The 24,479-nt window shown below is 44.7% G+C and overlaps 1 protein-coding gene across 13 annotated transcripts in view; it reads left to right on the top strand.

The window, feature by feature from the left end:
• The window catches only part of ADGRL3 (adhesion G protein-coupled receptor L3), a 275,585-nt gene that overhangs the window by 111,164 nt on the left and 139,942 nt on the right, over positions 1-24,479 (top strand). For all 13 annotated transcript variants that reach the window (XM_059818013.1, XM_059818018.1, XM_059818014.1 and 10 more), the window contains one exon: positions 23,667-23,747. In XM_059818013.1, the coding sequence (XP_059673996.1) occupies positions 23,667-23,747 (81 nt within the window). The remainder of the gene's footprint in view (positions 1-23,666; positions 23,748-24,479) is intronic.

Here is a 24,479-nt window from a genome sequence, read left to right as displayed (position 1 = left end):
CCAGCAGAGAAGAAGTCCTTAGTCCATTTGTAGGATCTTTCCAACGTACCGTGTGAAGAAGAGCTTTTGTGAGCCTCCGTCTTTTGGCCTCAAATTCGGTTGCCTCTCTGACTGTGTTAAATTATTCCCTCTATCCAAGGCATGCGTGAAGGATGCTGTGGTTCACGAAGGTCAATCAGCCTGAGCTCGTGTGATGTTTTGTGCTCTTGTCCTGCTGAACTAAGCAAATGACTGGTAATGTTCATGTGAACCCTGAGGCTCCAGGAGGAGGGAAGTACTGAGGGAAGGCTGTGTGGAGAAGAAAAAGAGGGGAAATGGTTTTTTTTTTTTTGAGGGAGAGGTAATAAAATACATTTGCTTGATGGGATCCTATGTATACACTGGAGGGACTAACAGTAATGAATATTTTTGGCCTTCTCCACATAAGTGCTTGCTTTTCTCACTGGACAGTGACTGCCAGGTTTTTTTGGTACAATATTACGTTACAAGTTATTCGCAGGAAATAACCTTGGAGTGACTGGAACAGATTTTGTTGATAAAAGCGTTGGGCTCTTCACCGCGGCAAGTATCAGGATGAGTGAGGAGCGCCAGCACCCAAAAACCAAGCCAAGGTGGAAAGTGCTCTGGAAAGTTTCTGGTTGATTCGTATAGTTTAAGGTGCAAATTCGTCCAACGTTGTGTTGGGAGAGGTGCCTCTGCCTGGTGCCTTGCTTGTAAATGTGAGCTCTCTTTATGGATAAACAAAGTCTCCTCCTGAGCTCGGTGGGAAGTAAATGAAGCTTTTGGGCAGCCTAAAACTGCATAGTCAGAACATGGTGTGTTGTGTAAGGCTGCCGTAATGTGTTCTTTTCATATAAATGAGTTTAAATTGACTTTGGTATGAAGAATAGAACAGAGAATTAAATTAGATTAATAGATTTTTTAAGACCAGAAGGGACCATTAGCTCATTTACTCTGACCTCTGTAATGCATTCAATTGGATTTCATCCGCTTCCTCTTGTACCGAGCCTAATGACTTGACTTTAACTAAAGCATACCTTCGAGAAAGGCACACAGACAATCAGTGCGTCACTTCACAGAGCGCGTTTCTTGGGTGGATATTCTCTCCCGGTATAAAAGAGGTAAAGTAATATTTGCATTATAAATGTTTTGGTTGTACCGCCTGGTCAGCAAGGCCTTTTTGTGCCTTTTTGCATCATCCGTAAAAAGTCAAAACCGTGCTTCTTGAACTGCACTCTTTGCACCTTGCTCAGCTGGTGCTCGGGAGGTTGCCTTCTGTGGGAGTTACTGCTAGGGCTGAGATACTATTTTTTTTTAAAGGTGTTAGAAACTTTTAACATGGAGTGGGAAATTCCTGAATAGACAAGAAAAGAGAAAGCCAATAATTCACTGGCAATGAGAAAATAGCTTTCCGGGCACTAAAAACACAAAAGTCTTCTCTACTTTCAGATGTGTACTTTATGATAAGTGTCACTAAATGTGTCTGTAAACTCTGCTTTTTAATTAGAAGAAATTACCAGTCTGCAGAGCTTGCATACTGCTTTCTTAATGCCACTTCCATTTTTATTTGAGTCAGAGTGGTAGGGAGTGACATTTAAACCTTGGAGTTTGTCATCAAGTTCTAATTTTCTCGTTGATGAGAACATCTGTCCATTGGAAAGGGCAAAAACTCATTCTAGCAGTTTTTTCCATAAGGTATTGGAAGATTTAATTCCAAATGGCTTTTCTGATTGTTGGTTTAGGTTTTTTGCCTTTTGTTTCCCACCCCCTTTTTAAAGGAGCCTGTATTTACACTGGATAAAAAGAGATGATGCTGCAAGGAAGTGAACTGTAAAGGATACAAGAAGCACTTTGGTAAATAACTATTAATTTTATTAAGAGCGGTGTTACACCAGGTTTCTCATGTCAACTTCTGGTGGAAAGAGGTTGTAATTTTCTTAATATGCAAATATAAATTGGCTGCACTAAAAATGTCTTAATTCAAATTGAAATACTATGCTGTCAGAATGATTTTTTCCTTCTAACACCATGTTTTGTGATATTTTGGATAAACTTCACCTTCAAGCATTTCTTTATGGTTATTGACCACCTGAGAGAGGCTTATCAAAGCTGTGGCTTCATTAGATTCAGCACTGTGAGAACAGACATGTTACCCCCTCTTTCTCACTTTTTCATTGGAGAGAAGAAACCTTAAAATGAGCACGGATCAAGGCAGGCTAGGGAAGTCCTCTCATCCCTTTATGGTGTAATTTGTGATCACGATAATCTTGTGTACCTTTGGAAGTCATCGCCCCAACAGAGTTTGACAGTGTATGCATCAGCTGTAACCAAAGAAAAAAGATTCAAATCAAATTAGCCAAAATGACTCCGAAATGTCTTTGGGGCTAGCTGGTGTAGGGTAGTGCCAACGAGAGTTTTCTGCTGCTGATTTCCATGCAACCTGATTTGCACATCGAAGGTGGTAAGCATCGCCTTGCTGAACCGCGGCCTTTATGTGTTTCATTAAATTTCCCCCTGATTAAGACTTCTAGGTTGGGGGGAAATGATGTGAAAAGTTTGTCTGCAGTTAGTTGACGTTTATCAGTGATGAATGTCTTTGCTTTAGTGAGTAGATGCAGAGCCATAAAAGCTGGTCCTCTCCAGATAAAGGTTTTGTTACAGTGACCTTGCTGTCCTCTTCCTACTCTGATTTCAAAGCTGATTTTAATCTGCAAAAGGCATAATCATTAAAAATATAGCATGCATCGGTGTGTTTCTTTAATTCATCTTCCCTGGAAGCCTTGTGGATACAGAAGCAGCAGACATGGGCTTGTGCATACCTGAGGTTTATCCACAACTTGCTGACATGATGTTTAAACGTGATTCTTGCTCCTGTGCACGGACTGCAGAGCCCTTTGTAGCATCATGGTTCTAACCTGATTCCTCCAAAGTCACTTTGCGATGTGACCTATGTCCCTGCTGGAGGGGCTTAGAGGAGTCTGTTGCGCCTTCTTTGCCATTGAGGGGAGGATCATTTGAGGGAGCAGAGGCACTGGCATTTTGGGAGGTTATCTACTACCGTGTAGCCCACGGCTCACCAAGAATGCCCGCACACCTCTGTGGGTGCATCTTGCCGCAGGGGTTGCCTGGTAGCCATTGTGGGTCGTGTCGAAAAATGTCTGAGGCTGTTGGTATCAAACAGGGAGCCGGGGAAAATGCGAGACTTGTGGCTGGCTGCAGGTTAGGTCTTTAAACAGTAGTAGTTGGAAGATGGACATAGCACAGTGCCAGGGACTCCAGGAGAAGAGGCTCCGTTTATCATGGAGCTGTCAATAATAATAATACATCTCCAGTAGATCCTTGATTCGGCTCCTCTGCCCCTTTCCCGGTATTTTTTTAATGAAGCCAAACCCTTTTCTGATGGCTGTGTATAAGGAGAGATGACATCAAGGGGAGAGGAGGGCTTAGGCAGCCTTTCTTTCCACTTGGAAACCATAGAAAACAAAGCAGTATTTTTGCCTGAGATTTGAAAAAAGGAGAGGTTGTCAAGTTTTATGAAACCCCTTAACGTGCACGGCAGAGACTCAGGCCTATCACTAGAGATGGCACTTCCCATAGCTGGCGTGACTCATTGAAAAGACATCTTCGAGCCTTTTAGTGAAAGTATTTATTTCCTTCTTTCTTTGTTTAGAAACCTGTAAGAAAGTCCTTTGGATGTTTCCATATGGGATGTTGATGTTATCTTGTCCCTTCAGTATCTTTATAAACTTCAGTTGTCGTTGATTCCAGAGATCTGGTTTACCTATCCTGGGCTTGTCACTCCTCTACTACAAGAGATTGATCATTGATCTTTTTATTTTTTTTTCATTATTGCATATTTAACAATAAAACTGAGTGATGTTCTATCCCCAGCTGAGTCTCCAAGGAATGCAACTGTTTCTCATTATAAAGGGGGAAAAAAAGTAATTAAATTTTAATTATTTTTCCCTTTTGCCCAAATATCTTCACACAGTGCAAATTAAATAAAATTACTTAACCATGACAAGCACTTCTGCCAATTAATCCTTGAGAAGTGGAGCTGGAAAATGTATGCCACACGCATGCAGGCGGTCACACACAGATGCCTGGAAAAAAGAAACCCGAAGGAGTCTAAGACAAGCATGAGTTAACCAGCCCAACAGAGCCGTGAACAGGAGTTTAAGCGATGGTGACGTCCGTCCACAGCTGATCTGAGCTCTTTGCAGCTTCCCATCTGATACTCTGAAGAATCTTTTTCCCTTCTGGCTTAATAGCTAAAGATTAATTGAAGTTCAAGAACTCAGTATTTCTAGTAGCCTTTATACTGAAATTTAAGATGGGTAATTTAACTTTGAATTGATTTTTTTTTTCCTTCAATTTGAGCTTTTAGTATGTGCATATTTTTATCTCGGCTGTGCTTGGGTTTCCTGAATTACAGGCAAGATTACCAAGAGATATTCATCAGACAAATGTGTTTATTAACAACATAAAGATTGTTGTACTGAATGCCTGAAAACTGGATCCAGTTATTAGAAAAGAAAACCTTTCAGGCAATTTCAAAGCATTAAAGAAAAAATTCATCTTGTCAGTCTGGATTTTTATATAGCCGGTTTCATTATCTATTGAAAAACACTGGTGCTTTTTGTATGGGCAGTGCTTCAAGGTCAAAGTTAGCCCCGTTTCTGAATTTCAGCAGATTAAAAACCCTACTTGAAGTCAATGGCCGTGTCCCAGGGAAATGACTCTTCTCCAGAGAGACCTCATCTCATTTCTGTAGGGAGGTTCTCATGAGCAGACATCTAGAGGGCCCGTGAGACGGTTGCTGGCTTGGTAAAAGCCATACCTGCATCTCCGAGATGTTTATTTAGGCCTATTTGATATTCAGACTTCATCTTTTAGCAGCTGAAATCAAACACTGAGCATAGAGTTGTCTGAAGCTACTGCTGGAGGAAATACTATCGACAGTAAGTTGTGCACATTTTAGATAGCTCTATATATGTGTGCGTGTGTGTATGTATTGGTAGATATTTGCACGTTGATTAGATATATTTGAAAAAGGAGGGTTTGCCAGCTGGCTCAGTTGCCAAGGTGATTTAACTAAATATACATTTATTGTCATGGAAGACAGGGGCGTACTCAGTAGCTTTACAGACAGAGGAGGGGTTTTTTTCTCCTTGGATGAAGCTGTCCCAAGCAATGCACATGTTCTGAGAGAGACAAGCATTGGAAGGCTTCCCTGCCTCTACTCAGATGTCAAGATGTTATGCAGACCTAATTAATCTGATTCCACACATCACTCCAAATAAATACAATATAAGGACTTGATACGTTTCTCTCCCTTTACCTATTTTCCCTCCCATAGGATCCTCTAGGCCAGACTCGTTGGGCTTGGCAGAGCAGCGAAGGTCCTTGGCTCTGTTGGACACCATCAATACTAAGCTTAACGGGAAAAGAAAAAGGCCTAAACCAAACCAAAGTGGGGCAGCAGGACTGCGAGGGAATGGGCAGGTTTCCTGAATTAGCCAATTTTTGTATGGTCTGCAGCAAAGCAAAGACTCAGTCCTAACTCTGACACCGTTAGACTGTTGTGATTTGTTAGGCAACCTCTGATGTTCCCAAGTACAGTCACTGCTTTTAAGAGGAGAGAGCATCAGCCTGATGGAAATTCAGAGGCAGATTTTTTGCAGGCAGGAGACGAGTCATCGAGGCAGCAAATGAGGACAGTTGGGACACCACTGCTTTCAGCCTCCTCCTCTATTAAGGTTGAAGGGTTTTTATACCACCCTGGGGCTTAGATGTAGAAAACTGTACGTTTACACTACAGCACACCAAAAAACTGTCAATAGAATGATTTTTTTTTTTTTTTGGTTGGAAAATGTCCCATTGATATAAAATCAAAATATTTTGTGGGAACTTGTCCTTTTTTGGCAGGAAAGTATCAAAATAAGCCTCTTGGATGGTGCTGTTGTCATCAGTGATGTTAAATTGTTGTTATATTATTGTTTTATTATGTTTATCATGGCACAATTTAGTATTACCCAAGGAAAAAAAGAATTAGTTGTATGGAAATGAAAGACTCAGTGACCCTTGAGTCAACGTTGTTTGAAAGTCACAAACCTTTAGAAATTTCAGCTTTTTGTCCTGGGTCATAATAAAAACAGATCCTTGCACATCACAGTTTCCTTTGGCAGGCAGGTTTTTCTGACCGGCACTGGTCTGGACTCACGTTATGGCCCCTGAGCCCTGCCAGAGCAACGTAAAGCTCTTGTTGATTTGAGCCCTCTACCCTGGACTCATTGTGTATTTAGACCAAGCGGAGAAACTGTTGTTTGGCTACCTAGAGGGGGGCTAACAAGGAATTTTCCCTGTCCTTTCTAGCTGGCCCTATAGCTATTTTGTGGCTGTTTCATACTCTGCCCTTTTCCATAGCTCATAACTTTCCACTGCAGGTGGGAAATGTTGGAAAATCTTGTCAGTCCTTGCCAAACTGACCAGGGAGTCTTAAATTTGCTGATCACTGAGTAGGAAGATCAATCACGCATCCCGCATTTTGCTTTGGGGGAAAAGGAGCAAGCGCGCCAAGCGAATTAGCAGGTGATTTATTTATTTGCAATTCTGGGATGGAATCTTTTATCTTCATAAATCTCATGTTAGGATAGGCTTTGTAACTACGCCCGGTGGCGATGTATTTGTCTATACAAAAATCAACGCCTTAACTGTGCGTGGGGAGCAAGCCTTTGTGTTTCACCCTAGCTGCATTTGATATCCAAAGTTGACTAGGATTGGCCAGTGTTTAATTACACACTGAGATGAAGGTGTGTATTTCATCTGCATTGCTAGGTGCAAGGGCTGAGATTCACCTTCAGGCTTCCACGGAGGGCTTGGCATTTAGCAGGGGGTGCATCGTGTGCCAGATTTTGTGATGGTTGGGTGCATCCCACTAACAACAAACCAGCGAGGGGAGCTGAGACGTGCGTGATGTGGTTGCAAATGTCAAATGCCAGGAGTAGAGGCATGACAGAGAGGTGGCCAGCAGAGCTCACTCTGAATATGGCCTTTTTTATGAGGCCATCGTTTGTTGGAGAGCTAAGCTCAGATGACTTTGGTTAAAAATTAGCCTTGGTGCCTTTCCAGGGTATCTCTCTGAATGAGAGGCAGGGATGGATCCAGGCGCTGCATCCTCCTGAGGTGGGCTGAATTTCTTTCTGAAAGAAAGCTCGATGTCGTGGGGCCCTCCTTCTCCAACCCCAGTCTCTCCTGAATGCTTGGATGCTCGTTGTTTTCTAGCTAAGTCATAGCTTGCATCCTCAGATGGTCGTGATATTTTCTCCTTGCATTGCACCCCACAGTAAGCTTATCACCTGCTCTTTTCTCTCCATGTTAATGCTGTATTGATAGTATTTTAAATTGAATTCAGGACCTTTGGTCTGAAACTGGGAGATGTGGACCAGATCAAAAAGGGTTTGCTGACATCAGAGTGTGTCTACTCTATCGCTATCTGACAGCCACCTCTCCTTTGGTTATACATACTGATCAGTTCCCATGGTTCCAGTGCATTAATTTGTCCATGACAATTTTCTTAGCTAAAATTTGAGCAGTAGGACTGTTGACCTTAAATGACCCTAATTTCTTCATCTTGGAGACCTCCTACTCAATAGGAGGTTGTTATAGATGAGATCGATGAAATTTTGGTAGATGATCATCAGCTTGGGGAGATTATGATAGAATTGCTAAGTTCTCCTTTGTCCCGCACCCAATGAAAATGTAAGATGCATCAGTTCACTGAATCGTATTATTTTAGTTCAGAAAAGCATCTGAATGGGATGAACTTTATAAAGAGAGTTGAAGATCCTTACCAGCTTCTGGTGGTCGGAGGGTAACGCCAGGTATCTGCTGTTTTCCTGTCTCTCCCTTTTTGCCCAGCTGCCCCTAGTAAAGAAGTCCACCGGCAACTGAGAGAGGAGGCCGACACGGATAAGGATTGCTGCTGATGGCCCATCGCTGCATTGCAAATCCCTGTGTTGTGTTAGAAATCACTGTAAAGTGTCGATTTTTGCCTCCCTGCACAATGGCTTCTTCCCAACTGAATGCAGTCCATTACCGTTTGTATCTCCGGTCCTGTCCCAGGCTGGAGAGGGCCAGATCCACAGCTTGCATGGAAGGGTGAAGCCCTGCTGAAGGCAGGGAAGTTGCAGCTCTTTGCACCACCTAAAGATCTGTCCATTTGTCTTGAAACTGGCTTATCATCTCTGCACCCCCAGGGCATGTCGTTTCTGGCTTGCTTAATTTCCAATTTAATCAAAACCTGACATGCCATTTCAAATATGAGTTCTCCCACCGAACAACTCAAGCTGTCACAGCGTTTCTGTGCATGTGTCTGGTGTACGCCACGAATACGTAAAACGTATGGCTCTAATTCGTGGTGCCGTGAATTTGAACAGGCTTGAGCTGCCCAGGCACTGTGGCTGTTTAAGGATGTTCCCGTTCCCAACTTATCATTAACCTCCTTGCGGGAGGTTATCTCCGGCAGAGCTGGTAGGACAGAGTATGTGAGTGCTCATCTGCTCCAGTGCAAAGTCCAGCAGCTGGACTTTGTAACGAGATGACTGGGGGATCAGGCGTCTGGGGCTATATTCTGCTTTCTTCATTTTCTAAATGCCCTCCAAAAAATAGAAATTTTCACAAAGACGGGCTCTACGTTTCACTCTCTGAAGTTAAACTTCAGGGCTGTCAACACTAGTGACCGTGTTGTTGAGCTCAGTGATGGGTTTTTCCAGAGCCTCAGCCTCTGTGATCGCAGGATTTTCAGTTCCACTTAAAAGTACAAAAGTCTTCTTGCATTTCTAAGTGGAAAGAGAGGCTTTAAAACACAGTTCCTGAAGACTTGGAGGCACAGTGAGGAAAAGCTTAAATCCATACTATTTATTATTTCTTGTGGGTTTTATTTGCTTTTGGCTTAAAAGTCCTAGGGTGTAAGCTCAGAATTTGGGGTTGTCTCTCCTGGCTTGTACATGCTTGAGTTTGACAGGGAAATGTCTTCCCAGCACCAGCTTTTGAGCAATGTCATTTCAAGCACCTGACAAACTGAGGTTTGGAGGTTTTTTGGGTTGTCCCAGGACCTCTAAGCTTTTTCCAGTCATTTGTAACCTTTGTAATCAGCTTGACCGAGGTACCTGGGGAAAACCTGCTTCCCTGCTCATCCAGCTTGTAAAGCAGAAAGTGTAGATATCTGCCCTCAATCCACAGCACAGATATTTGGTTGCCCTCCGCTTTTTCTTGCAATCGCTCCCTTCTTTTGCTCTCACCCCTTAATAAAAATCTTCTAGTGGTTTTTAAACCTCTGCTTATCCTGAGCAGAAGGCCGCCTTTGTGTCAAGTAACAGGCCGTTTGCAATCTGGCCTCTCATCTGTATGGAGCTAATTGGAGATTCTTGGCTGGCTTCTTGCAAGGGAAAAGCTTTCACCGGACTTGCTCCCTGAACATAGCGATACAGGATCAGATGCCAGGGTCTCCGACCTGCTGTGAAGGTGAGCAAGTCTTGTCCTTTTCGTAGATGCGTCCCGGTTTATCTCCTTTTTTTTTTAGGGACTTCTTTTCTAACTATTTACTCTGCCTCTTTGCTTCTGTTTGATTTGCCTGGGAATAACAACAGCATGATGCCTCAAAGCCAGTAACTTGAGAAGGAAACCCCATCTCTAATTAATTCATCCCTGGAGGGAAGGACAATGAAAGCTTGAACTCCCACACAAAGAAGTTGCCTGTGCAAAGGAACTTAAACTCACTTTGAAATGGCAGAGTGGCGCAGAGAGCGGGCACAGCAGAGAGCGGGCGCAGCCGCCTTGCTCGGGGTGTTCCCCTCCGTCTGCAGGGGCTCTAGAAAGGACGAGGACTTTTGGCTGGGGCTTGCCTGGGGTTCGGCGGGTTTGCTTGAGGACTGATGGCTGGTTTTAGAAAGGTGAGTTTATGCTGCTCTGAAGGTGTCACTGCCACGGTTGGGGTCTCAACTACTTCCACACCGGAAATTTTTTATTTTTAATCTCTCCTTTTTTCTTTTCTTTAAGCAGATTGGGCTGCTCCAAGGATCCCTCTGCAGCAAATGGGCTCATTTATAATACAGGTTGCTGAAAGCGAAATACTATCTTCTATCAGATTCTTGTGTACATGCAATTCTCGCTGTAGTGGTCACTGAGCCATTCAACCGATGTCACTTCAATTGAAACTGTCATGTCAGTCAGAGCTGGAATGGCCGATATTATTGAGGCTGCGTATTCAATCCCGAGGAGCCAACCCAGAAATCATACCTCCCTTTGAGTGGCACCAAAGCCACTAAGTGCTATTAGATATAACCCTAAACAAGAAGGATTAAACAGAGTTGCTCTGGCCTTTCCCTGATCCAGGGAAGACAAGTGTGTATCCATCCTGGGCTCCTCAGCAATGAGGTAGTCATTACCATCGCTCAGTGTGAAGCTAATACTTTAAAAGTTGCGAATCCCACGGTGTTCAGATACCTAGGCAGAAATACTGGTGTTTCTTCTTCCTTGCTTGGGTCACAAGAGGGTGAAGGAAGAGCTTCATGTCACTGACAGAGGCCAGGTTGGCCGGAGAATTGAAGCTTGAGTTTGTCAGTTCTTTGATCAAAAGATCAAACCCAAATGCAAGGTTATGGGTTTGCCTCTTTGAGGAAGTTTAGCTTGAGACGGTGGTCAGGGCTAGCATATATGAATATGTAAATCTGTATGTTCAATAAAGCAACTAAGGGGTTGTAGCTCTAAAGGGAAAAAAAATACTTCTTTTGCGTTGAGGTGTTGCGTGATTGTGTTTCAGAGGTGATGGAATATATGACTAAGGACAATTTGAATATTGTCTGTTGCAAAGGAAAATATTCAGAACTAAAGCTGTCATTAATTTCATAGCAGCCTATTTCACTGCAAAGAGCAGGAGCCTGAGGCAGAAGGAGCTGAAAGAGTTCTCAACTGGGCTGAAACACACCACCTTTTGGGCGTACTTTTCAGACCCAGCGGTCTCATTTTCAGTCATGCTGTATGTCTCCTGTAATCCTTTTCGGGGCCAGAGAGACACATCAGAAAGGACGTAGTGGAACATGCCTCTGCCCCTGCACATATGCAGCTAGATCAGTGGGGTCAGGAGACGTGGCGGCCCCTTGGGACCCTCGCCCCAGCGCTGGCAAGACAGAGCAGCGCCCTTGCAGACCCATCTCCTGCCCTTGCAGAGGACAGACATCCAGCATGACTCATACCGTGCGAAGGAGGCTCAGGCGAGAATTAATATGTATTATTCAAGAAGTACCAATCAGGATCTTATTGTTCTAGGCAGTGTGCAGACTTATAATCAAAACTGTCATCCAAAGGCCTACAGTAACATCGTGGGAACTAAGATAAGAATAATCCAGAGACACGCTTGAAGAATTTAGGTTCCAAATACAGAATATCTGACACTAAAAAATTACATTTGACCTTGTATGAAAAGTTGGGTTTGTAGAATGACGTTAAATGTATGGACCTGTGTTCTGTACACAGTTATTTGGGAGTCAGTGGGCTTGTGCAGTTTCTGACCCATTACAAACTTCTCAGTCCCTGGCCACGTAGAAAGAAAGAAGTGTAGGACGGCAACATGAAGGGAACACATGGTGAAACCTCCTGTGTCGTTCCCGGTTTCATGAAGCAATGAAAAGGCACACGATAAAGTTTATAAAGTCTGTAGCTGACTTCACCAAAACTAAAATCGGTAAGCTGCAGACTGCAGATCTCTTTGACTCTATAAATCAGCAGTTCTGCTGCACGGGTCTTTAAAAAAAAAAAAAAAAATTAAAAAAATTGGCCACATTCAGCATGGGTTCCCCCAGCTGAGTTTACAGCAGGTAGGTAAAGAGGAAAAATAAACCAACATCACCATGTTTTGACACGTAGCTAGAAAAACTGTGGCAAAAGACCCAACGAGCAAGACAGCAGCCATTGAGCTGTAAAGCTGTTACATGCAAAGGTGAAAAGCATGTAAAAGCAACGCAGCCCCAACTTGTCTTTGCAAGGCACTTTTGGGCTGCTTGGCACCGCTTCACCTTACAGGACTGGGGATTTCAGGAGCTCCTGATCGAGGCGGTAGAAAGTGATGCTCTTAATGACTGTGACAGGAGCATGCTTAATCTGCGCTATAAAGCCGTAAGAGTGCTCCCAGGATTTGACCATCAAAAATTGTATTCAAAATTGTCACTGATGTGGAAAGGTTACAGATATATTCACAGCTAGGAACAAGGTTTAAAAATGCTTGGATTTCGTTTTCTTTGGGCTGAGGAAGGGGGAGATGATTCCTAATGATTTTTGAAAAGAATCCCAGTAAGGCTTGCTTTGGATGGCTGATATAGCAGCTTGCCTGTTATTGGCATTGGAGATAAAGTCAGGCCTAAAAGCTCCGCTTCCTAGGCTGTTACTGTCTGCACCCGAAACGTATTGACCCTGCTCTCGCCAGCAGTCAGAAAGTCCGTATGCAGTTGCTATACGTGAGTTAGGGAAACCGTTGTATTCAGATCCTCTATCCGTGTGCAACGGGGAGATGCGAGAGACTTCTGAGACCTTCCTCTTCCTCTCACAGGTTTCTCCATCCACCTAGGATAATGATGAACAGTGTAGCCGAAGTAGGTGATCTCCCCTCTTCTCCCCCTTCTCTGAGATTGAACCGAAAACATGGATTCTTTAGGAGGCTTTTGATTGAGAGAGAAAACATGAAAACAGAGAGGAAGTCTGTCAGAGTTGGATCAATTTGCCCAAACAGCTCAGTTTTTCGGCTGACAGCATTTTAGCACTCAGAGGGGAGTTGTCAAAATCTCTCTACAGGCAGCCATGTCCTTCATGCTGAGACATACCTTATATTATCTCAAAAAGGAAGAAAGAAGTGAAGAAAAAAAAAGAAAGATGATGAGGTGGCTTAGATTACTGTTCTTTTAGGTCCTGGAGAAAATACCTACCCGTGTTTCATTCCTTCATCAAATAACGTAGTGTCAATCTCATTTACTGCTCGATCACTCACTTTGGGATGGAGTCTATCCCCTCTTGCAGGGACTCTGCCCCGTAGCTGAAGCTTGGCGGCAAGCTGGAAACAGAGCCAGGCAGGCTGTACTGCCAGTCTCAAGGCTCCCATTGCAGATCAAAAGAAGTGATTAATGAAGTTAGGGTGCAGTGACCCGCTCGGAAAACAAATTACTCATCTCTTTGCACTTCCTTAATGAGAGGAGTTGATAAAAATACCTGTAACGAAGAAGGCTGCTTCAATGTTTTATTATCTGGCAGTCCTTGCTGGGCTGCAGCCCCAGTGAGGAACAGTCACAGACACCCATGGAAGATAGGAGTTACGGTTTGCAGGGTACGTGGTTGTGTGGCTGTGGGAGATGGAGTTCATTAAGCTGGACAAGAGGGTGCGCGTCAGGAGCCAGAGAAGCAGGCCCGTGAGACGATTGCTTCTTGGAGGCTTGCGATCACGAGTTCCTGGAAAGGGACTTGTCTGACGTAGAAGGTGAGCGGAGGTGAGGTCTCACCTGCTCGGGAGGTGGCGGAGGAGAAAGAGGATCGCAGCAGAGGTATGGGTGTACCAGGGAGGTACGATGTGGGGATGGAGACCATGCTACACATGCAGAGACATACAGGCTGGAAAATAAAGGCAGAATTGGAGGGGACATCTGCTATAAGCTGTCACAAATGGAGGAAAGCGAGAGTGACAAATTCTTGGACCACATCTCAGAATATTTGAAACCACAAGACACTTCAAATACCATCTCCGGGCCGGTGACTCGCAGATCTACCTGTCTGCTTTGGACGTGTCTCCTACCACGTAATCCAGCATCTCAGCTATTTCTCTGACACCCCCTCCGGATGTTTTGCCACTGAAATTTAAGCTCAACATGGCAAGAGCTATTGCCTGATTTCTTCTTTTCCACTGCTGCTCCCCTTTCTGCATGAACAAGAGTGGCACAAGTAACAGAAAGACAGGGCTGTGTCCCGAGCTCTGCCTGCGAGGAGTGAGCATGCTGGAACGCATTTGGCTTTCGTTAAAACCCTTGACCTGGAGTTGTGAGACGTACTGCTCTAAATTACGCTGGCAGGTGGATTAAAAGCTGTCTGAAAGGCGGTGAAGAAAGGATGCAATTGGTGGGAGTCTCCCTGGGGCAAGGAGAGAGCCTGGCGTAGGGATGGAGGGGACATCCAGATACAATGCCGCTACTGTTCCCGGGTGCAGTTTTACGTTACGGTTAAACTGATAGCTGTCCCCATCCCACCCCTGGCTCTTTTATTCTTGCCCTTGCCTTTCCATCAGATCTGGCACTGCCGCCACGGCAGCCTGAATTGGTTCTGCTCATTGAGCCAGTGGAAAACTCGTAATTACTGTTTTCAGTGGGTCGTTTTCCATCAGATCAGCTCTAGCTCACTCTGTGCTTGCATTAATTGCCAGATCTGCTGCAAGGGAGGGAATGGAAATGCCTGGCCATGTCCCAGGGGAGGGAAGACTGCTGTGAAATGGGTTAGCTATAGCACGAGGCTGCACCCTTGGTTAAGAGTGCCCAGCTAAGAGAGATGGGGGAGGCAAGAAACATGGATGATAGTGAAAGCACAGCAGCAAAGGGCAGGCCCTAAAGGAGCACAGGCAGGGGGAAAAAGAGCAAACAACAGGGGAAAAATAAGGCAGAAACATCTCAGGCAGGGAGGCAGCAGGATTCCTCCTCCCCGCCCCAAGAAAGGGGAAACAAAAGATTAAATCTTTTGACGGCGAGATCTGCTGCTCAGCCTCTGGGAGGGAGCGGTGGGCAGCCCTGAGGAGATACCTTTCAAAACAACGTAAGGAACAGTTTTTCCTCTGCGGGAGATGGACTGGATGGCTTTGGCTTGATTTCCCCCCAAAAGCTCTTACTAACTTCTCCATCCCCAGTCTTTCAGCCTCATCTGAGGCAGAACAGGCTGGGCTCGACCCAGTAGGGCAGTTGGAAACGTCCTGTTTGACTTTTGGGACAAGAGCAGAGTAAGGACAGCAGGAGCTGGCACAGAGCTCTTCATATCAGATTAAATCTTTGAGAGGTGGCCAAGAAAACCTCCCTGGGCTTCGCTGTATTATGGTTGGACTTGATGATCTTACAGGTCTTTTCTAACCTTAGTGATTCTGTGATTCTTTGTGTATTCACCATTGCTAAACCGCGCTGGGGGGTCTGTGGTTACCAATATTCATGATCTGCCCCAGGGCTCTGAGGATTGCATTGCTCCAGATCCCTCCGTCTCCTCTGCACCAAAATCCCTCTCCTCCTTCCCCCTGTTTTCCAGTGCAGGTGACTGGTAAATTGTATTTCATAGCACAGCGAGCACATCGGGAAGGGGAAGAATAATACGATGTGTCATGTTTCTTTAGCCTGCTGGGCAAGCTTTCGGGGAGCAAAGCTCAAAACACATGCAGCCCTGCAGGTCAGCTCCCTGCCTTGGGCGCCGGGGAAAGCCAGGCCTGGATACGGCCTTCGTCCACATGCTGCTGTACGGGAGGAAGATAGGAGGTCTTTAACATTGTTTAATTATAATAGCACATGTGAAATATTTCCTGGGTTTTCTTCTCCTTCTTTCTTCTTTTCCTTCCTTCTTCTTCGCCTTCCTTCCTTCTTCTTCGCCTTCCTTCTTTCTTCTTCGCCTTCCTTCTTTCTTCTTCGCCTTCCTTCTTCTTCTTCGCCTTCCTTCTTCTTCGCCTTCCTTCTTCGCCTTCTTCCTCCCCTGCCCTTATACCAGGCTCTAGTACCACTGGGTAGATTGTGGGACATGCGCTGGAGGACGCAGAGCATCGCTGCAGCCAAGGTGCTGCTAAATCTAGTGGTATAAGTCCTTAACAGAGGGGTGAGGTTCATCTAAAGACAAACCACAAATTATGGTGTTTGCACAGCAAAATGAGGAATCTCAGTGTGACTTGAAGAAGATTCTTCACCTCTGACTTCAGCTGGGACATGAGTTTCTGAGTCCTAAATGCTCCTTTGAAAATACACAGCTGCCACTAGTGAAAAGCCTCCAGTTGCTTCAGCTGCTGTAACACTTGGGCAGTTTTTAACCCATTCCTTTGGTGTTATTTTTGTCCTTATTTTTGCCTGTAGTTCAAGCCTAGCCTAGGCCCTCCCTGGGTAATGGCTGTCCCGTGAGGGATAGTTTGGTCATCGAAAAAAGCCATTTTGATTTCCTTCCTCTCAGGGTTAAGGCTGTTGTTTGTTGTAACAGATTCAAAGGAGACATAGTACATCCTCAGAAAAGACTAGTCCGATTTATCACGGTTTCTACTCACACAAGCAAACTGTCAAGTCTGCTGCTTTTGGATTTGCATTTAGTCTAAAACACGAGACGCGTGTGTGACAAGGACTTAGCCAAACGTCTCCCCAGCTCACCCCTCTCCCTGCATCCTTGATCGAGCTTTCTTCCTCGACTCCAAGGTTTTCTTTGCTTTTGGCAACCCCGTGGCTGAGCCTGCAGGTTGCTTTTAGTGGGGAACTCAGCTTGGGACAGGGAGGTGAGAACCCGCCTCTTGCTTCTCATCTGCAAATCGGTTCCTTGTGAGTTTTCCTGTTGAATCCTCTCCTTGGAAGGTGGAGAAGCAAAACGCACATATGAAAGCAGGTTTTTAGTGAAGGAAAAAAAAAATAAATAAAAGCACAGTCCTGCATCTCCTACACTCAGACTTTAAATTACACCTGTAAGATAAGACGCATGAGCACACAACATTGGTATTTGAAAGAGCTGCTATTACATACATTTTATGACAGCTTCAAAAGCAACGTCTAGCTAAACAAAGTATAGAGTTGCAACCTTATAACTTTGCTCCTGTCGAGAACTGTATGGGAGAAGAAACATTTGCTTGTTATGCTGGCTTTGCCCAGGAGCCCTCTCCTCGGCGTGGATTTTAGGCTCTCCATCAACGCCCGTTGAGGCTGCTGGTTTCGGTAACCTCCGTTTTCAGATGGCAGCCGAGACCCAGAGCCAGCAGTCCCTCCGTGCACAGCCACGCTTGCAGGTACCCTACTTTTCCTCCTGCAGTTGGTTTAAGCTTGCAATGGTTCCTGGTATGAAATACAACAAGCAAAATGGCAAGAGAGTGTAGCGCAGAGCGCCCTTTGGAAAAGAGGCTTTTCTTGTATTCAGAGGCACGCATGGCTACAAGGGAAGGATGGGGAAATAACCCTGGGTGGGAGAGAAGAGGAGGGAGTGGATGAGTTACTGCTACCCTAAGGAGTTAAAAGGGCAATGAAAGATGAAAGGGAGATGTACAGATGAAAGCGAGATACTCCGTAAAAGTCCATGAATAAATGAAGCGGTGGACAGAATCAGCGCTAACTCTGACACGTCTAAGGTAGGGAATGGCTTTATAAAAGCTTTATTTAAAAAGAAAGCTTTTAATGCAAAATGGAAAAGGGTGGGCAGCGAGGAAATGATGTTTTGTAAAGATAGTCATTGATGAAAGGCAGAAAAAAAGGCTGCTGGGAGAAGGCTAAATATATGCTGAGTAATAGGTCTGAATGAAATTTGTTTAATGGCATGTTAGAAGAGTTTGCTAGCAAACCTACCAGCTTTTTAATTTCTCTTTCCATATGTTTTTATGTATGCCTACGTATTATGGAGTTCAAAAAGACTCATGAGTGGAGAAAAAAGGACAAGAAAAAAGTACTAATTTTGGAAATTAAAGAGGATGAGAGTGACGGTGGTGGAAATTGCAATCCAACAAAGTAGAATGTAGTCTTCAGTTAGATAGTAAATTAGATTTTTGAAAAAATCCTGTTAACAGTTAGAGGATTACAGAAATGTGGCCAAAAAGTAACGTTGGTTTTTACAGATCAGATCATCACAGACAAACTGGACTGCTTTTAAAAATGGAATTTTTCAGTTACATGGGAAAACAGGCCACAGCAGGCAAAGTATACTTTATCTGTAAAGATATTAGTAAAATTGTCGGTATGTTTTTCAAGAATTTTCCTTAGAATATATATTCAGCATACCTAGTGTGTGCCCAGCTCATTGTTATAAAAAAAAGAAAAAATTATGTGAAAAACTGAAATCAAAGTCTCAGGAATTGATGTGCGGTTTCACAGTTATTAACTTAACTCGTTAGTGATCCAAGCAAGTGGACAAACAGCCTGAGGTCCGTGGAGGTGGCTGCGTTCGGAGGTGCTGACAACAAGGGGTGTAGGAGAGGCGGTGCATGGGAGCACCGTCTTGTCAGAGCACAAAATTCAATGAAATCCTCTGCATGAAGTGCTAGTTAGTCTGTCTGAGATGGATCTTGAGAACTGGTGAGCTCGTGGAAGACAAAAACGTACCAAAAGAGGCTGGAAAATGGGTGGAAAATGAGCAAGAGATGCAGTTGGACATGGCAGCAAAAAAATGTGTTGCAATGGTCGCCTCTGGATGAGGACAGTAAAGAAAGGGGACTCTCACCCCTTGAGACAAATAGTTTGAAGCATGTTTGCTTAAAAAATATATCGCCCGGTGGCCTCTCATTGCTGCTGCTGCTGGAGCTGGGTCAGGCACGGGGGAGAGTGGCAATTGAGGTGCACAACTGTCCATGCCCACCACGGTACCATGGACACTGAGCAAAGGAGCAGCAGGGAAAAGCGAGAACTTTCTGGTGATTTTAGTTATCTTCACGGCATTGCCAGCACCAGAGCTTTAGGAGGCAAGCCATCACATGTTTTAAAAAGGCTTATTTTTAGTCTAGTAAAGGTTGGAGTTCTTTCTCTTTGCTTTTGGGGGTTTGAGTCTTCCCGTCACGTTTTCTATTCGGGTTTTCTCTGTAACAGTACACAGCAGAAAATGAGAAAACGAGCAAGGGCCGGGCAGAAAGGTCTCCTGTATGCATACATGACGATAGGAGTTGTGCTTTAGAAAAATCTAACGTCATGGGCACTGGAAACTGGGCATAGGGTCAGGAGGGAGGTCTGCCCGTTAGATGCTGCAAACAGTGGGTATGTTTCCAAAAAGGACCGAGGGGAAGTGTTTTTAATAGATAACCAGATGAAACTGCTTTGTTGCTACTTTCCTTGCTTAGGCCATGCATTCGCAGATTTTTTTCTGTAATTTTATATCGTGGCATCTGTAGATGACTAAATCACTTAGGGGCAGATTTTTGAAGATGTGTGGATGTTTATTTTCTGTCTGTAAGCATCCAGATCCTTTAAAAAAAAAAAAATAAATCCCCTAGGCCAAGCTATTATGTTTCCTTCAGTCTTCACAAAACATTATCTTTCTTCTTCTAAGTTATTGGCTTTTTAAAATGTGTTGCATCTCCCATGTGTCAGGCCTGAAAATAATGGCCAGCCAGGCACTTTTTCTAATCTGCAAACATCTCCCCCCGTTTTCTCTACCCGAGGAAGACCATGTCGCCAGGTAGACTTTCAAGGTCATGTCTATATTTCGCTCCCAAAATTGCTGCTACCAAACATGCTTCTTTTCCCGTTGCCACAGCACGTGCATATGGCCTGGCTGCTATGGATTCCATATGTCTGTCCTCATGGAGAGAGACGACATGAGCAGGAGACAGGGATTTTCTGGCTACCCGTGTCACGTTTGCTGTTTGCCCTGTCTCAGCTGAGATGGTTTTGCCAGGGGAGGTTCAGGCTGGATATTAGGAAAAATTTCTTTACTGAGAGGGTGGTGAAACACTGGAACAGGCTGCCCAGGGAAGTGGTGGAGTCACCATCACTGGAGGTGTTCAAGGAACGTGTGGACGTGGCATTGCGGGACATGGCTTAGTGGGCATGGTGGGGTTGGGTTGATGGTTGGACTTGATGATCTTACAGGTCTTTTCCAACCTTAGTGATTCTGTGATTTATGCAGTGTTGGCCAGACCTGAATCCTTGTGGTGTGATACAAAAAAAGCAGACAAGGACTGACCCACGGTTGTCTGCCAGTGCTCGCCCTTGCTGCCTGTTGCTCCCCATGCCCCGCTTCTGCTCCTCACGGGGAGCCATGGCCGTTGGCCATGTCGGTGGCCGGACCTTGCCAGCAAGAGGAATAAGGGAAATGGAGCCCAACCTGAGAGATTAGATAGGAAATTGGCAACTTCTTCACATGTTACTTTGATGATTACGTTTGATTGCTGTTTACTTTTTTACCTGGGAGCCGACTGCAGAAACACCAGATGGTTATAGTCAGGGTGGGATTTGGAGAAGACCGTGCAAGCTGTTGCGATACGAGGCATGCCCAACTTTCCATCAGCAGCAGAGACATCTTGACCTTTGGTATTTTGTCAGAAGCTGGATTTTTTTTTTCTTTTTTTTTTTTTTTTTTAAATAACTAAAAACTGAGCCACTTATTTAAAGAGGAGTAGTTATTTTTGGAGCATCCTGCAAAATTCAGGAAGGACCTGACACCAGCCATTTCCTCTCCTGTAGGCATGGGTACCAGGCCAATATTGGTTAGTGTGTGGGCAGCTCTTCAGGTCGAAGAGCGGTTGATCAAATAGGCTCGTGGGTTAATAGATGCACGGGTAGAAATGAAAGCCTGACAGCTGGAGAGATGTTCACACAAAGGAGGCCTTGTCCCACTTCGTGGTGCTGCACCGTTGTCTGTTCAGACCCAACATGCAGAAAAAGCAGCTGAAGGACCGGGCGATTTGGAGTGTTTCTACCATTTCTTTTTTCATTAAGGCTTTCGCATTCCCCTTTCCAAGTGTTTTTTTCTGCAGTAGCTGGAACTGGCGAGGGGGAGATTGGAGTCACTCATTCCTAGAGCTGGGGCTTAAAGCAAGCATCTGAAACTGCAAAATTCATGCAAAAGGGACTGGGAATTGGCGTCACTTGGCAAAACTTGTCCTGTCAGTCTTTGCGACCGACTTGAGCTGCACCAGTGAGATCAGCCTCAAAATCTTGCATAGGTCCATTGGGTAAAATCGTGGGTTTTAATGGAGTTAGTGGCAAAACTTGTAATACCATTAAAGCCAGAAAGACCCTTGCTCTGATCCTCTAGTTTGGCCTTCTGACTCAGAGTTTTCTCCATGTGCTCGTGTACCAGCCCATTGCTAGGGCTTGCTTCAGGCACCCCCCCTTGCCTCCCTTCCCTCAACCCTCTCAGATGTCACAGTTGCCAATAATAGTAAAACCAAAGAAAAAAACATGATTCTGTTGATTAACAAGAAGGTTTACAAGGTATCTTGATCCTGAATGTCTAATTGAGGCCACAGATAGCAGCGGAGAGCCTTTGTTCCTTGTATGGGAAGAGTGCAATGAGGCTGAAGAGCAACTAAGCTGGCATTCATGCCCAGAAAATGAAGCACAACAGTTGTTTGCATTGCTTTTTTATAGAGAGAACATTAAAACCCAAAATTCAATTTATTAGTGTTGTGAGAAGTATGCAGTCTAACAGAAGTCAAGTTTCAAGTAGTGTGTTTTGCATTAGCAGCAAGTAGATAAAAGCTTTCTGTGGCTTGTTTCGTTTATCACAAGAGAGCGTTTGATGCTACTGCTTCCTCCATATTAGGTAAAAGCTTTTATAAAACATTCATAAACTTTCATAGTTATTATTGAATTGTAATGAATGTCTAAATAAACTCACAGATATTTTGTAGTCTTTTATATACTGTGCATGTATCTTCTTTACTCCAGCCTAACCCTGTAAGCTCGCAGAATTATTCTGCTTTGTATTTGGGATCACTTGGTCCCAAGAAGACCAGGTGATAAAAAACCTAAAACAACCCCAAAGAAAACCATGTGCTAGCAATGTGCCCACAGGGTAAAAAAGGCCACCAGCCTCCTGGCTGCGTCAGGCAGAACGTGGCCACCAGGTCGAGGGACGTGTCTGGGCATTGGGTCCAGTGCTGGGCTACCCAGTGCAACAGAGATGGGGACTTACTGGAGCCCATCCAGCAAAGGGCCACAATGATGCTTAAGGGACTGAAGCATCTCTATGTGGAGAGAGGCTGAGAGAGCTGGGACTGTCCAGCCTGGACCAGTCGTGGTCCAGGGGACCTTACTGACCTGTGTAAGTACCTGATAGGGGAGATAAAGAAGATGGAGCCAGGCTCTTCTTAGAGGCATCCAGGGACAGGACAAGAGGCACAAGCTGAAATACAGGAAATTACACTTAAACATAAGAAAATGCTTTTTTTTTTTTTTCCTGTGAGGGTGGCCAAGCACAGGTACAGGTTGCCCAGAGAGGTGGTGAAGTCTCCATCCTTGGAGATACTAAAAATCAGACTGGATGTTGGACACTTGCCATGGGCTCTTGTTGCCCTTGGGCTGGATGAGGTGATTTCCAGAGCTCCCTGTCAACCTCAGCTATTTTGCGTTTCAGTGGTATCTTTGATGCAGCAAATGGGGAGCCTGTGCAGGGTCAGTGCCCTTATAACCACAGGACATTGAGCAGAGCGTCTGCCTGCTTCTGCTGCAGAACCGAGCAGCTATTAAACGATGACTTGTGCTCGCTAATGACATCAAATGGATTTTTAACATGTAAACGAGAAGGGGAAAGTGGGGTAACTTGTTATTAACTATGGGTTTGCCTGAAGCAGATTTCCCATGTTAAAGCACTTAAAAGCAAATATAGAATTTATGATGTGTTGGTAGATTTTAAACCTGAATAATGTCCAGTTGTTGTAATGGCTAATAATGCAAATTATCTGAGTCAGCCTCAGCATAAAGCAGTAAATATATCCTGCCCATTCAGACACACTTCCCCCCTCCCCCCTTTCCCATTAATATTTTATACCTCTGAAGGGATGTTTTCACCATATTATGTGCACCAGCATACTGTGCTTATGGTATTCCTGGATGTCATTACAAAGAAGCCCAAAGACTGTACCACTGCTCCGCTGCCTGTGACGCTAGCTTGGAAATTGCTTGGAGCAACAACAGCAAGTGTCAACAGGGAGCCGTATTAATTATTTGGAATGTGTCTCATAAGAGGAATCAACTGCTTTTATTGCAGCACGAATATTACTTGAAATGGGAAGGTTACTCTAACTGTTATCGTAATCTATGTGTCATTAACTTTGCATATTTAGAAAAAGAGATTAACAACCCTGTAAATTGTTCCAGTAAATAGATGAATTATAACAACATGTTTTTATTATAAATAGAAGTTTCTCAATAAAGTTACCTGCAAATTACTGGAGAAGAATTGAGTCTTTAGCAACTGGGAAACTGCATGGCGGTGTTGGGAACCAAAAAGCTTCCACCCAGGTTAAAGCAATGCCGAGCTCTGCAAATTGATATCTGCGTCTTCTGCAGGTGGGAAAACCAGATGCAGTTGTACTTCATACCACACTTCCATCAAAAATCTCTGTGACACGGAAAGGCTTGCTTCCCTCTTAGAGTGAGATTCACAGATTGAATGGGCTTGTGTGAAATCGGTTGTCTTCTGTGGCACACGGCCTTTTAAGAGAACGTCACGCAAAATGTGCGCGGTAGTGGTAAAGCAGGTATAACTGAAGTTCAGCAGCGTACCCATGTCTGCATGAAAGAGCAAAACAAACGGGAGCGTTTTCAACGTTTCATCAGGTTTCTCCGCAAAACAGAAGTTCATTGCGAAAAATGCACAATAGGACAAAATACATGCAAACCTGTTTTAAATCTGGTGCCATAAAAATGCTGTCTGTGTAACTATAGCCCTGATAGATCTCTGTAGGCAACTGCGGAACTAAAACACTTATTTGTCCACAGGGCAGGCTCACCACGGGCAGGTTTCCTACATTGCCCCACCGATCCACCTCGATTCGGATCTGGAGAGACCGTCATCCAAGGGTGAGTCAGTGACGCGGTCTCTATGCACGTGCATTGCGAACCAGCCATAGGCGTGAGTGCATATCATTCATTTGTTCCAAGAGCCTCCATGGCAAAGTTACCACCCTCCATCCAAGGATGCTCTCGGGAGCAATTCCCGCGAGAGAGCCGTATGAGAGGTCACCACGTCCCATGGGGCTCATTACGTAGCTTTGAACATACCATCTTGTTCACAAGCTATTTTGCTCTTCCCACTAGTTTACTTCTGCAGGGACAGGTATCCCTTAGCTCCTGCCCTCTGCCTTCCTCCTTTCCTTCCTCATGGCAGTGCCCAGGCACAGGGGGCTGGTGGCAGGATGCAAAAAGGCGGATTTCAGCTGCCTCTCAGGTGAGTAAAGGCACAGAAGTGGTCGTGCGGTGGTTCAGGCATGGATTCGGTCCACGTTGCCGTTGCTCAAGGTTTTTTCTGCAGTCAGCGAGGAAACGTGTTCGCTCTAGCGGATGACTCAAATTTTAGGTGAGCTGATTGCCCTGGGGAGCAATGCTAGTAGCTGATATGTACGGAGTGAGTCCAGATAGCCCTGCTAAGATAGGTGCCTCTCCTGAATGGTGCAAATAAAGCGATAATGAATGTGAGCCCTTGATTTCTCTGACCCATTTGGAGGATCGTTCCCTGGCTGTGTTGTGACGAACCCCCAGCGTTTGCCCCCGTGGCCTGGGGAAATGGGCTTGGCCCCAGAGCAAGCATTCTTG

Source organism: Gavia stellata, chromosome 5 (genome assembly GCF_030936135.1).
Source record: "Gavia stellata isolate bGavSte3 chromosome 5, bGavSte3.hap2, whole genome shotgun sequence".
Taxonomy (NCBI): Eukaryota; Metazoa; Chordata; class Aves; order Gaviiformes; family Gaviidae; genus Gavia; species Gavia stellata.
Note: the sequence above shows the minus strand (reverse complement) of the source record. Positions and strands in the feature narration are given on the sequence as shown.